Source organism: Ciconia boyciana, chromosome 7 (genome assembly GCF_034638445.1).
Source record: "Ciconia boyciana chromosome 7, ASM3463844v1, whole genome shotgun sequence".
Taxonomy (NCBI): Eukaryota; Metazoa; Chordata; class Aves; order Ciconiiformes; family Ciconiidae; genus Ciconia; species Ciconia boyciana.
The window spans coordinates 31070762-31084005 of record NC_132940.1 but is presented as its reverse complement, the minus strand read 5'-3'; the positions used below and the strand labels follow the sequence as shown (position 1 = coordinate 31084005).

Below are 13244 nucleotides of genomic sequence, written 5' to 3'. Positions count from 1 at the left end.
GGTCAGACCAAAGGCCCTTCCGATGCCATCCATCTCAGACAGTGGCCACTAACGGTGGCTTGGCGAAAAAAAGCAGAAGAAGCAGAGCACATGCAAAGCAATCTGTCCCTGGTTAGATCCTCCCACCTTCAGAAACTCAGTGGCTTAAGGATTTCTGTAGCTAGAGGCTGCATCCAGATGAGCATATTTATCAGTCTTTTCCAGGTCCTTTGTCCACTCTATTTTGCTCTTTAACCCATTCATACTCTTGGCCTCTCTAAAAGACAAGCTCTACAACTTAGTATTCTGTGTGTGAAGGGGTGCAAGTGGGCAGGTAAAAATTTGGTGGCTTTAAAACAGGTGCCTGGCATTACTGGGCACTCTCTGGTAAGTAATTGTTCAGGGATGTGTGAAATCTTTGGTGTTTGTGTTGGAACCTGGTCACAGGGTTTGGTTGGTTTTATTTTTTTATTTACCAGCCTGCAAATGACCCTATTACACTCCTTTTTGTATTGATGGTGTTAAGACAAAGCTTGATTGTGATCTCTGCTCAGAGCAGCACGCTGGCCTATGGAGAGGGACCAGCGTGCGTCTGTGCCAGGACACCAGTGCATGCTCGCTTAGGCCTGCTTGCAGGCAGAAAGATCAAGTAGTTATGGTGTCGCAGGTGCTTGAGAGTTACACCTACAGCTTCTTCTAGACCTAAAAGTAATATCCTGGTTTCAGACGTGGTAAAACTTCTGTTCTTACCAGCTGATCAAACAGAACCTCTAATGAAGTTAAGACCTTTCACAGATTCTTAAAACATTACAAAAGAGCTTTGTATGAGTGACTGGAGCTACAGTGCTTCGTGGCAGTTAAAAAAGCAAACGTCAGGAATCTTTAGCAAAGGGACAGAGCAGAACCAAGACATTTTTATCTTGCTGTATAAATCTGCACTCACATGTCTAACAATGGGAAGTTACTGACACCAGTATCGCTGAGAAAGTACAACTCTCCTACCGTCCATGCTGGTACGCCAGTGGAAAGTTAATTATTCCAACACAGCCGATTTTTCTATGGAAAGGGGGCTATGCCATACGAGCATGAAGCACCTTTACAATAATACCTTTAGGTATAGATACACTGATACAACTGTGTTCCTAGTGAGGACTAAAGAAAATAGGTCATTGGTTTTCTAGAAGTAAACCAAAAGCCCACAAACTACCCTCTCTTTCTAGTTTCCAGATGAAAACTATGGCTCAAATGAACCCATCAGCGTTGCTATGGGACTTGGCAGCTTCACAAGAGTTAAACACAAAGTGGTTGCCTCTCACGACATCCCCAGTTTTCAGTCACCTCAACTTAAGATAGTCTGGATGTTCAGCAGAACTCAGACCTGACAGCCTCAAAGGAAATTCCTCATAAAAATGGGAGGTTGCTGGAGCAGGTCAGACCCACTAGGGAAGTCATTCTGCTGTGGGCCTGTCCGGCAGGAGAGAACAGCCTCTGCAATGCCACGGGGCAGCCTGAGGACAACTGATTCCCTGGTGCTAAAAGGCAACAGTACTCCTCCCATTTATCCGCACTGCTCTTGAACCTCACAGGTTGAAGAATGTCAGAGCAAGGAAAAGTAAAATCTAAACGTTATCTGCATTTGAGCCATGGGTTACAAAGAAAAAGCGATGCTCTTTGATCTGTAGTCCCAACAAAAATTAAAATACCAATGTCACCAATACCACGTCCCCTGCTCCCATCAGGACAGGCAGAGCTCCATGGCACAACTTTGACTTCCAGTCGTCTTATTACACTCCTGGCTTACGAAGTTACACTCTATTCTTCAGACCTCAAGCATCCTCAGCCTTCCTTCCTCAGTGCCAGTAAAAAGTGGGAAAAAAATGCTGATATTCAGCTCCTGCAGTAAAGTGCTGCTTTCTCCAAATAAGTCAATTCCTCTGACCTCTCTCTCACGTTGCTCCTTTAGTAGCACTGTTCTCCTACACATCACCCCTATTCTTTGTACCCAAGGAGTCTGTCCTCATCGCTGACTTGCACCTTTCTAGCAAAGAGCTGGGTGCTGCACAAGATTTCACACTCCATGTATAGGCCTAGGGACATTACAGAAGTCTTCCAGTTTCTTAACTAGTCTCTCATGAACTCATTCACTGGAGGTCTTGTCCGTATGCTACACAAGCTCCTGGGAAACAGATCACTGCATGCTTTAGAGGCAATTACTTTGAATTCTGGGGAAAAAAGAATCTCATAGTGGGATTAGAAAAGGCAAAAGCTTATATTGCTTGAGATGGAGCTTGACAGATTCATGATGGAGGTTATGAGACATGCCTGCCCCTACTAACAAGGGCTGATTTGATATGCTGGGAAGTCCCTCCAGTCCTACCTTGTTAGTCCAACCTCTCAAACGCACCCTTGGCTGCTGAAAGCAGCCTTTTGGGTGAAGCTGCTATTCAGGCAACACTGTACAGTAACTTGGTTCCAGCAACTTTTTCCCCATTGCACAGCCACACACACTTCATTTATTACAGATCACTTTCTTTATAACACCAAAGCAGAGCCCAGTCTCTCCTTGCTAGGGAAGTCCACAACCATCCTCAATTACTCCTGGATGATTTTCCATGTCACAACCATGAGCTCAGGCTGTGCCCTCCATCCCTGGCACTGATGCCACCCAGTCAGCCTGGGTGCTGGCATTTCTGCATGCCACAGAGCCTGGGCAGCTCAGCCCTGGCCGTACCTGGCATAGCAGCACCAGAGGTACCAGCAGAGCAGAAAGTACACAGCAGCAATAAAACAACCGTGCTCCATGGGGAGCGTGCTGTGGGGTCTGCACCAGCGGAGAGAGGGCACGTTAATACTGACATAGCAAAACCAGGCAATCTTCCTACCATAGCCTCCAGACAAGACTTCTACAGTCTTTTCCTGAGGATATTATTGTCTGTAAGGGGGAAATGACCTGACACAGCTATTTGGATATGATTTAGCTTTTCTGGAATAACCACCTCTGCAAATGCTCTGTATATCCCCCTTCCAAAAAAACACTTTTCTTTCAGAAGTCTCCATAATGGAATTAATCCAGAAAAGCAATTTCCCCACCTGAAGATAAGGTTTTGGGAAATTTCGTCTTTCTACTCTGCATTTATTTCTCACGCATTAAACCATTCCTCTGCCCCTGGTGCCCCCTTAAAAAATTACCATATATTATCTCCAACTTTTCTATAAATATTAACAAAGAGAAGTGAGCCCTTTCCTGAATAGATTTGAAGGAAGTCCATACAGTTGTAATAAACACATTTTACCTGCAAACAAAATAGTCACGTGAAGCTGCACTCCAGACATTTAAAACAATTTCTTCTAGTTGCGTGCCAAAACCAGGAAGGGAAACTGAGAAAAGAGCTCAGAGGAGTTAAAGCCAGATTTTTGGAGGGACCAATACTAGGGAAAAAGCTCCGCTTGAAGGGTGTGAATGCAATAAAGACAAGTTACTGTTATTTGCTGACTTTGCATTCAAAACCACACAGGACAAATAAGAAACATAGCTTGAAAACCTTGCAACTCAGTCCCGTGTCCCGTTCCCCCCCCCCCCCCCGTTTTATTTCACATCTCTGTGTATGTACATACTGAATAATCCCTCCAATGTAGTAGCTACAAGAAAACAAAAAGGATGTAGGGTTTTTATCAGACCAGTTCCTAGCAGCAGTTTGCACTCCACATAAAACTAGTAAGAGTCAGCAGCAAGGCCCAGAAACTAGTAGAAACAGTCTAAAACCAGACAGAAGCACATCAGAAATACAAAAGTAAGTGACACTGCAAAGACATTGCTCAAATAACGTTGGGGGGGGACATGACCCAATAGCATTTCTATCAGTATTTTCAGAAAAATCTCAATTTAAGTAAAAATACAGCATTCAAGACATCTTCAGATGGGAAAGACCATGAAACTCAACCTAATGGAGATGTGCACATTTATTTAAAACCTATAGCTAAAAGGAAGACTCAGATGCCGTTTTGTTTCCATGTCAGATTGTGTGATATACAAGCACCAGCTCTTTTTGTTGAGCTAAAAAGGAGTCTTCAAGTCAGTGACCACTTGACTGTCAGTAAAGCAGTGAATGTGTTCACATTTCCTGAGGATGGCCAGAAGGGTTTCTCTTCTCCCTTGCTGACACATGTTCAGCCCCCAAAGCTATTTTCTTCTGCTCTCCCCCATCCCCAGTAAGAGATGCTAACTGATTCAATGTGGAGCTGAAGCATATCTGTTGCCTGCAGGTAACACATGGGCAGCTTTTTCCATCCTTGAATAAAAGGATGTGGAAGGACTTTAACCGAGCCATCTCTTCCCAGGCTTGGAAAGCTTCACAAACCTTCTTCATAAGCTATCCAAAACATGCAACTGAGCCAACAGTTTTTAAACAGCTCATGGAAAAGATCTGCTACTGGTTAATCAGGCTTCACTTCCTTCTTAGCTCGAGTGCTGTAAACCTCCCTGCTTTCTAAACAGCCACCAAGACTGCCATGAAAAAGGGCACAGAAGAGACCTGAAATTCAGCTATTTTGCCCTCCTGCAGAGAGCATCCTCCAGATTTGCCGTGCCCCCTTCCTCCCCCCTTGCAGGTTACCTGCAGCACAAAGCTCTGGGCAGAGGGCTGCCATCGGGTGCTACTTTGGGTGTCCTCTCCCCTCTTCCCGGGGCTGGTCCAGGCCACGTCCCAGTGGACCCGCTGCAGAGCGGCCCCGGGTGCCGCTAACAGGTGGCTTCGCCCGTCTGCTTGGCACGGCGCTGCCGAGCGAGCGGGAGCGCGGCAGAGCGGAGCAGGCGGCGCGCAGGGAGCAGAGAGACACTCGCAACACTTACTGTTTATGTCAAGGCCCTTGGTCCCCAAGGGACCCATTTTCACATAATCTATAATTATCTCTTTGCTTTAATCGCCTCGTCACTTCTGAGGCTCTCCTGGGCACAGGAAGAGGAAAAGCTCATTAACTGAACCTTTTCTCCTCTCTCCAGCCACCCATAGCTTTTAATTGCTTGGTGTTGTTATTATCTATCAGTGCAACTGGGATCATTTTCATAAGAAAGGGTGGTGGGAGGGAGGGAGGCAGGAGCGGGTCCCTGAGGTATGCACCACAGACAAACCTTTGCTTTCTCAATTATTTATGCCAGCTGAGGTTTTACAAGCTGAATAAATCCATAACTCAAGTTTATTTTGAACCGGCAGGCCGTCCCGGGGGAAGTGTTGCCCACTTGCCGGCACACTTGCGTGCCGTCCTCAGAGAGCAGCCGGGGCATAGCGAGACATGTGTCATCCAATTCCCCACCCATTGCCATGCTGCCGCACGCACTTTGGTAGATTAGCGGCACCACCAGAGAGGAGGTGGCCCTGAAAACCCCAAATAGGAGCCACCAGGGAAGGATGTGCTCTCCCAAAGGGAAGGCAGGCCTGAACCAAGCTGCCCCTTTGCACAACAAAGCAAAGCCCTAGGGGTCACTGCTCTGGGGACAATAAAAAGCGGGTAAGCAATAAACTTGGCAATCATCTTGAAGTCAGAGACCTGCCTGCTAAACATCACCAGAAGAGCATCCATTTCTAAATAACACTGACCTGAAAAAAACCCAAACCCCAGCTGCCTGGACCCGCAGGTGTTTTGTTTGAGACGTGCACGGCTGAGCACACCGCGGGCTGCTTGGGCTCCGCACAACCGGGAAAGCTCTTCCACAGGGATTGCACAGCCCAGCATTTATGCAAGCAACAAACATCTGCGGCGCAGCCACCCAAACGCATGCACAATACCAGCACGAGCCCGTAATTCCCAACACGGCAAGGATGCCGGCTCCCACATCTCTGCAGCTTTGCTCTCATTTCCAGCGCTGGTGTTCCCGAAAGCGGGGCTGGAGGGAGAGAACAAAACCACAACCGTGCTCCGGAGCGCTGGGCTCGTCTCAAAAGCCACCGCTGCTCCAAAGAGGCATCCTTTGCAATGGATGCTGGAAGCAGCTCTTTAAAATTCAGCAGCCTTTGTGCCTGACCACACGCAGCGACCTCTGGTATTTTCTGCCAAAACAGTTCATTTGTCTCGCACAACAACTAATCAATTCCCGAGGCCATCCATCACCGGGGCTCGCGCGAGCCGGCCCAGCAGCGGGGCCAGATGGCGGCTGTGTTAGTGGGATTAATACAATTCTGATAGATTACATGGCATCAGGCGGGCTCCCAAATACAAGGGGTGCCCGCTCCACGCCCCGATCCTAAATGGAGCCCCACTCATGACTGGGGTCACTTCCAAGCGTTACAGAAAAGGGTGGAAGTTTCTACCAGAAAAGGGCTCCTTCAGCATCCTTTGGGATGGCAGAAGTGTAAAGCATAGCTCAGGGAGGCCTCCGTGCCGACCCGCGGATGTCACTCCCATCCCAGCATGCTGAGGCTGCGTGGAAGCAGCCCACAGCAGAGTGCAGGAGGGCTCCTCCAGTGGAAGTGGAAAGGGACACAGACATTTGGCAACATTACTTTGCATTCTCCATCTACCAAGTCAATCCTTTCGTTTGCTGGAAACACTTATAAACTGCCTCCCCCTCGCTTTAAAAAAATATTGAAAAATAACTTCAAAGTTCAATTTCCAATGCTACAGTATTTTTGGCATCTCCCTCAGTTTGTGTCTTAGATTAGATTTATATTGGTGATACATCAGTCAACCTCATCTCACTGTTCACTTCCCAGGTTTGTGAAACTCTAATTATAGCTATTTGATCATGAAAGAGCTCAACTACTACTGCTTTTGTTCTAGTAATAAGACCAGAAGAGAGACATAAAGCTTTATGTAGCAGTAAAAAAAATCCCACCACTACACCCAGCCTGAAATCACAGATGATTTCTAAATCCTTCCTTCCAGGGGAACCTCCAAGTCCCATCTTCAGTCATCAGCACCCATTATTTTTATGTAATGCCCAAAGTGAGATAAGTGATTTGCAGAGGAACACAGAGGCAGAGCACTATGCTAATACATTCTGCAACTGTTCCCCATTAGTCACTGGGGGTACTTGAGCTCTTTATTGCCAGGGTTTATTAACAACTCCTAATTGATGACCAGTGCCCAGCACCCCAAAGTAAATAACTGCTATGCCTCATTAGCTCAAGAGACCTTCTCCTGATTTGAGGATTGATCTATGCACACACAAATTGCACTGATTTAACTGAATCTTTCCAAATTGATTTAATTAGATCGGTATAACCTGTTTCTATGGATGCTCTTGAATTTATTTGGAATCAGTGCAATGTACTTCTGTGAGCCAGACTGACTATTTTTCTACCTTGTTCTCAAAGCAGAAACATTTGAGATAATTAGTGATAAGGCAAAATCAGCCCTGGCACCATCCCAGTTCCTCCAACTTCTGATCCACCTGACTTTAGGGTAGGGTATACTAACTCCACTTTGTCCAACATTTACAGATTTGCACCTAAAACCCAAGCATTTCATTCCACAAAAGGAATGTAAGCATTATTTATGCATAATTTTAGACACTCAGCTTGAAACCAATGGCATTTCTGCTTTGCTTGGTAATTTATTGATGATAGTAAACTAGTGGTTTACACTAAAAACAAGATCTCTCATCTTCCTATTATGTAGCAGCAGCTTGGAGGAGGTTAATAATCTGTTAAACTGTTCAAAAGCTTCAGGTAAGAATAAAATAAGTTAACTTGCTTAGGTGAACCTTCAAAACTCTGCACTTGCATTCTTGTCTATCTCCTGGTGCAAGGTGAGGTTGTGAAGATGCTGGGCTCCAGATAAATTAGACAGCCTTTTCCTGCCTTTGCATCAGCAGAATCCTAAAGGGCATATGGTAGGCTGTGTTTGGCAGAGTAATGCCTGCTGAGAAATTGCTTTCAGCAGTCTGTGAGAACCCAGGGCTGATGAGGACTCAAGTTTTAGTTTTTTTCTTATTCCGGGCTTCCTTAGTATGATCCTGTAACTAGAAAATATTTATCCTATCAACAGGCCCAGGCAACAGAGACTAAAGCAGTTTGATTCATATTCCAAATTTTGCAAGCTTGTTGTAAAGCTTCAGTAAGGCCCACCATAGACAACTGAGTCAATAAAACAGTCTGCATCAAAGTTTCTTTTCTCAGGTATTAGGCTTCGAGGTAGCATACACATATACACTGAACTTTCGGCATGGGACTTACTGGTAACTATCAATGTGTTTACGTTTATGCTGGCTCAAGCTATTGAGTTTTCTTTCTCCTTAAACATTTTAATTTTCTTCCTCTACAGAAAATGCCTTATTTTTTTAAGGCTACATTCTATTTACAAATGCACTGAAGTATTACTGAATGCTAACCTTATGCTCTTGTAAGTAACCACTCTCAGCCTCAGAAAAGTCACTCTTCTCAGGTCAGTGGTATTACTATCAAACCAATTCACTCCATGCTCTAGATAAACTTGGATGCCAAATTGAATGTCCAGTGCCATTCTTCTTTGGCTCATCTGTTTGCAGATTTTGTACCACTGCAATTTTGCTGTTTAGGGCTATGCTTTTACTATTATAATTATCACCATTAGAGATGTGCCTATACTTGCACACATTTATTCCCTGTTCTAGTAAAAGAATGAACAGTAGACAAAAGCCATAATACATGGGCAACTGCACTGAGAAAGTTGAAGGTGTACAACCTGTGTGCAGGTGAGATTATGCTGACATGTGCTCACTTCCTATCTTGCAACTGAAGACACTGATGCCTGCGAGCCAAGCCGTGCTAATGGACCACGAGTTTCCATTCTGCCAGCAGAGTCAGGAGACTTCATTTAACTCACTTTCAGCAGAATCACCCTATTCCAGCTGTGTCAGACTACATCTGCCTACATCTTCATTTTGTAAGGACTACAGCTATGCTATACTAAACATACAAGACTTATGTTCCTCATGGTATGTTTGAAAAAAAGGTATTTGGAGCTGTACTTATCTTCAAGTCCTGCACAGGTCATGTTCTCATGGAAATAAAAACAAACATATGACAAGAAGATTTAGACTAGTCAAGCCAACCAGCGCAAACTCTGTTTTCCTGTATATTGATTGGGCTGTATTTCATATCCAAGAAGGGGCACAGGGAGTACTTGGGATAGCCAAGACGCTGAAAGCACTGTAGGACTAAGCATAGGTCACACTTAGCATCCAACACTGGGCAGCACTGCTATGTTCTACTCCTAAAAGGAGAGCTCGAGCAGGATTTAAGCCACAAGGTCAAACTATGAGACCAAGGATGTTGGCCGAGACCTACACCGACAGAGCAGGGAAGAAAAAGAAGCTTGTGGTTAGCAGAAGTGCTACTCCTCAAACAGTGTGTTAAACCAAGGTCATGCCTGACCACCTCTGGTCAAGGTCCAGGGGCAAGTTAAAGATGTGTTGGCTCTCCATGCGAGGCAGAGAAGGCTACTCCTGGCCAACTGTTCCATCTTGCTATAAAACGGATTGCAACACCGAGGGAAGTGCCTGCACTACTGCTGAGCACAGAACTGCCACCCTATTTGCTTACACAGAACAGCCCTATCAATTTCTACCCGAGCTCCTTGCAAAGGGTTTGGAGCCACCTGCTCAAGATGTATTTTTCATTAGTTTGTGACAACAAGTCAAAGAAATGCTGTGTTAGAGTTTTAACACTTTGGGAAAGTTCTCAGCAAGCTTGGGAGGCTGTGTGTAGAGAAATCAGTGTTTATCTTTTAATTTTCTGGGACTAAAATTATGCAAGACATTCAATAAAACAAATGGGATCACATACACATAAATGGGTGACTGCAACACAACAGCAAACACTGCTCAAAAATTTAGTCTTCCCTGACTGTTCATTTTAACTAAAAATACAATGCTGTATTCTGAAAGATCCTTCAGGCAATCATTTAGGTATTGCAGTTAATATTATACCCACGATTAGTAGTCTGGAACAGTAAAAAACCCAACCAAACGAAAACACCCAGCTGTCCTTATTCACTAGCTAATGTCACTTACTACTTGCACCTTGACAGTTTTTAAATAGCAGCCATTCTAGTTCAGTAAATGCATTTCTGCTATGCTAGCTGCAGAAGCTAGAAAAAATTAATTTGATGTAAGGTACAAACTCTCCCTGAAGGCAAACATTGTCCAACATTAAAACCTTCATTGAACAATCCTTAATGAATGTATTGGTAAAGAAATAACTATTTGAAAAAGGTAGCATCTGAATAGCTTTCTATTAAAAATAACCAATATTACCTTTTTTTAGCCATATAACTGAAAAGTGGGAAGCCTTGCCCTTCCCCCACATCTTGCACTAGGGAAAGGTTACTGCTTGGCAATGATACAGGCAGTTATTGATTTAAATGATTATGGACCTGAAAAGTTCTTTCCTGTCATTTGTTATCCTGTTGTAGTTGCCACCACACTCGTGCAATATTAAAAAAAAAAAAAGCTTAACAAAATGACATTAGAAAAATACTGGTTTTAACTGAAGTCCAGCACAGATAATCACCTGATTGTTTCTTCTTGATATAATGAGCTGACAACTGGGCCTCCAAATGTAGTTTTGCTTTCTTTTCCCCTCTTCTCTGTTGTCTGAAAGAAAAAGAAAGATTGGTCCAGCATCCTGGCTCTCATCCCGTTCCAGCCTGTGCCACCCCTCTGCCATCTCCCACCCCTTCCCCGGCCCCAGAGATGGGATAAGCCCTCTGGAAGCCTCATCTTCACAGCAGATGGTACCCCACAACCCTACTCCATCCAGAACAGCCGGATGGATCTCTCAGCAAACCGGATCAATGCTCCTCTGAAGGTGGCCCAGGAGGGTCACCCAAAAGGTAGGCTTGGCAGCCTCGCCATCCTGCTCACGAGCCAAAGCGTTGCCTCCGCAGTGCTCCCAGCCATGGCCCCTTAGGACCCAAAAGCTGAGCCTCTGTGAGGTAGCATAATGTTATGTTACTAGATTGCAAAGCTGGCCTTTATAAATCTATTTAATATAGATTTAAAATTAAATTTTATAATGGGCAGCATTTCCAAATGATTTACTCCCAGGAACTCTAGGATTCTGAATGATTCCCACCATAATAGAAATGAACAATTAGAATAATGATTGATCGATACAGAGCCTCAGGCCTACCTTTTCAAAAAAAACATCCTGCAGCTTGGGATCTTCAATTGGCTGACTTACATTGATGCCAGACTTTCAGAAAGGGCTAAGTGCCTGCTGTCTGAAAGCCTGACCCTATTAGGGTACGCAGGGCACCAGAAACCCTAACTCTTCTAGGGCATCTAGTATCTCGGTCTTCAGGTAAGCAGTCAAAACTGGTTTGCAATTCGCAGCAGTAATTCCTTATAAAACCAGCCCATTAATTGCAACGTGCTGCTGTCAGTGGACAGTTCTGTGGCTTTCCGTGATAAGAGATTATCACACACAAAATTAGAAGCAAAGGGAAAGCCGTCCCAACCTCTAGCAGTCTCTCAGTAGCTGCAATATATTGCTGATTACACCAAAAAGCATTGCTGCCTCATCAGAATTCTACCTAGGAAGATGTTGATTTTTTTTTTTTAATAAAACATGCTTACATTTGTCTTTCTTCCTGCTCCCTAGGTTGCTTTTGTTTTAAATCAATTTACTGTTTCCCCGTAATACATTTACTTTAACATTCTCCCCAGTTTGAGACAAGTTCCACCTTTCAGCTCTCCTGCACCAGCCCAAAGCCGTAATATTTGGGTTTGCAGATATCACAGACATACTTCTTTATAAGAAAGAAATGGAAAGGAAATTGGCTTTGAAAACTATTCTATGGCAAGTAGGCTTTCTCTAATTTAGAGTAAAAGGTGACAAAGTTCTCCTTTACTGAAGAGAAAGGGCTTCAGAGTCTTTACAGTGCAATGCCCCCTTAAAAAATTATTTAGCAGAGAACCTTACTGTCCATCAATTATTTCCACACCACTTATAAAGGAAATTAATTTCAGATCATCTGCTAGTACATGCAAGAGTTATTTCTATAAAATGAAGCTATACTCACAACTAGTCTATCTTCTTTGATATTGAGGGACAGTGGTCATGCAACAAGTATCAGAAACTACAAAAAAATTTTTAATCTATATTCTTTCATCTCTTTCCACAACAGATTTTGGTTGTTGCTTTTTTCCCCATAGTCAGAAACAACACTTGAGAAAATACATTTCATCTTTCTAGAGGCAGAAATTGTAAAAAAGGTTCCTTGGACTAAGTTCACCTTCTTTGCACAATCAATGCATTTCTACCAAAGATTAATCATGTTGATTGAGTACACATAAGGTCATCGGGAAACTTAGCGATAAAGGCTTTCCCAAAAATGCTCAGGCAAAAACTTCTCTAGCTTTTAATACACATACAGGTTACTTTGTCCAAGTAGCTTTTATCTCATCTCTTTCACATAGAAGCAGGTAACTCAATATTCAATTTATGAATGTTGAACCAAGCTTATTCCATCACAGTTCTCAATATGTAGAACAAGTTTGTGAAAAACGTACAAGGAAAGTCTCAGCTCTCCTCTCAGGATTTAATGCGTGCCTGTACTCTGCAAAGCCATGAAAGACAGCATCATGGCTGCACCATTCATCACCACTGGAGTTCCCAAGGGGAATCTGTCCAGGCTATGAGGAACACTTCTTCCCAAAAATGTTAACTCTGCCTCGACGCAGATACAAACTGGTTTCTTTCCAGCTGCCCTTGACAACTTTTGCCTATACCATGAGCTCATCTGCCCGCTTCCAATATCTATACTAGCCAGCCTGCCAGGGACTCGCACACAATATCTGAGCATGAGGTACCAAACTGGGTAATGAAAGAGGTGGGAGAGAAGCAGTTGCTCCTTCCAAACCATGTCACAGCTACAGTACTAACAGGAACCAGTGTTTTTATTGTTGCTCATACTGGCTAAAGGGATCAGTAACATGCAGATGCACTTTCGTTCTTAAATCTCTTGACGTTTCTACAGCAGAAAAGGGCTTTTAGGGCCGGAAAGATAAAGGAAACATTACATGTACACAGATAATGACCAGTGAGTTTAAAGTCACATTAGCTTGCAAACAATAATGAAATTAAAAACTGACACTGCACATTCTCTCTCTCCTCCTTTAGAAAAGGCACTAATAATTAACTATGTGGCTCAATTAAGCCAGCGCAATTTCTTTCACTGCTGGCAGCGCTGTCCAAAAGCACTGCAGATACACATGTAACTAATGATAGTTAAGAAATAACATGATCCCAGGCTCCCATAATTTGCAACCTGAATCCAAGAGAGAT

At 43.9% G+C, this 13244-nt stretch overlaps 1 protein-coding gene across 4 annotated transcripts in view; it reads right to left on the bottom strand.

Annotated features, from left to right (window-relative positions):
• Positions 1-13244, bottom strand: part of ACBD6 (acyl-CoA binding domain containing 6) — an 88731-nt gene that overhangs the window by 51281 nt on the left and 24206 nt on the right. For all 4 annotated transcript variants that reach the window (XM_072867772.1, XM_072867773.1, XM_072867770.1 and 1 more), the window contains exon 4: positions 10467-10549. In XM_072867772.1, the coding sequence (XP_072723873.1) occupies positions 10467-10549 (83 nt within the window). The remainder of the gene's footprint in view (positions 1-10466; positions 10550-13244) is intronic.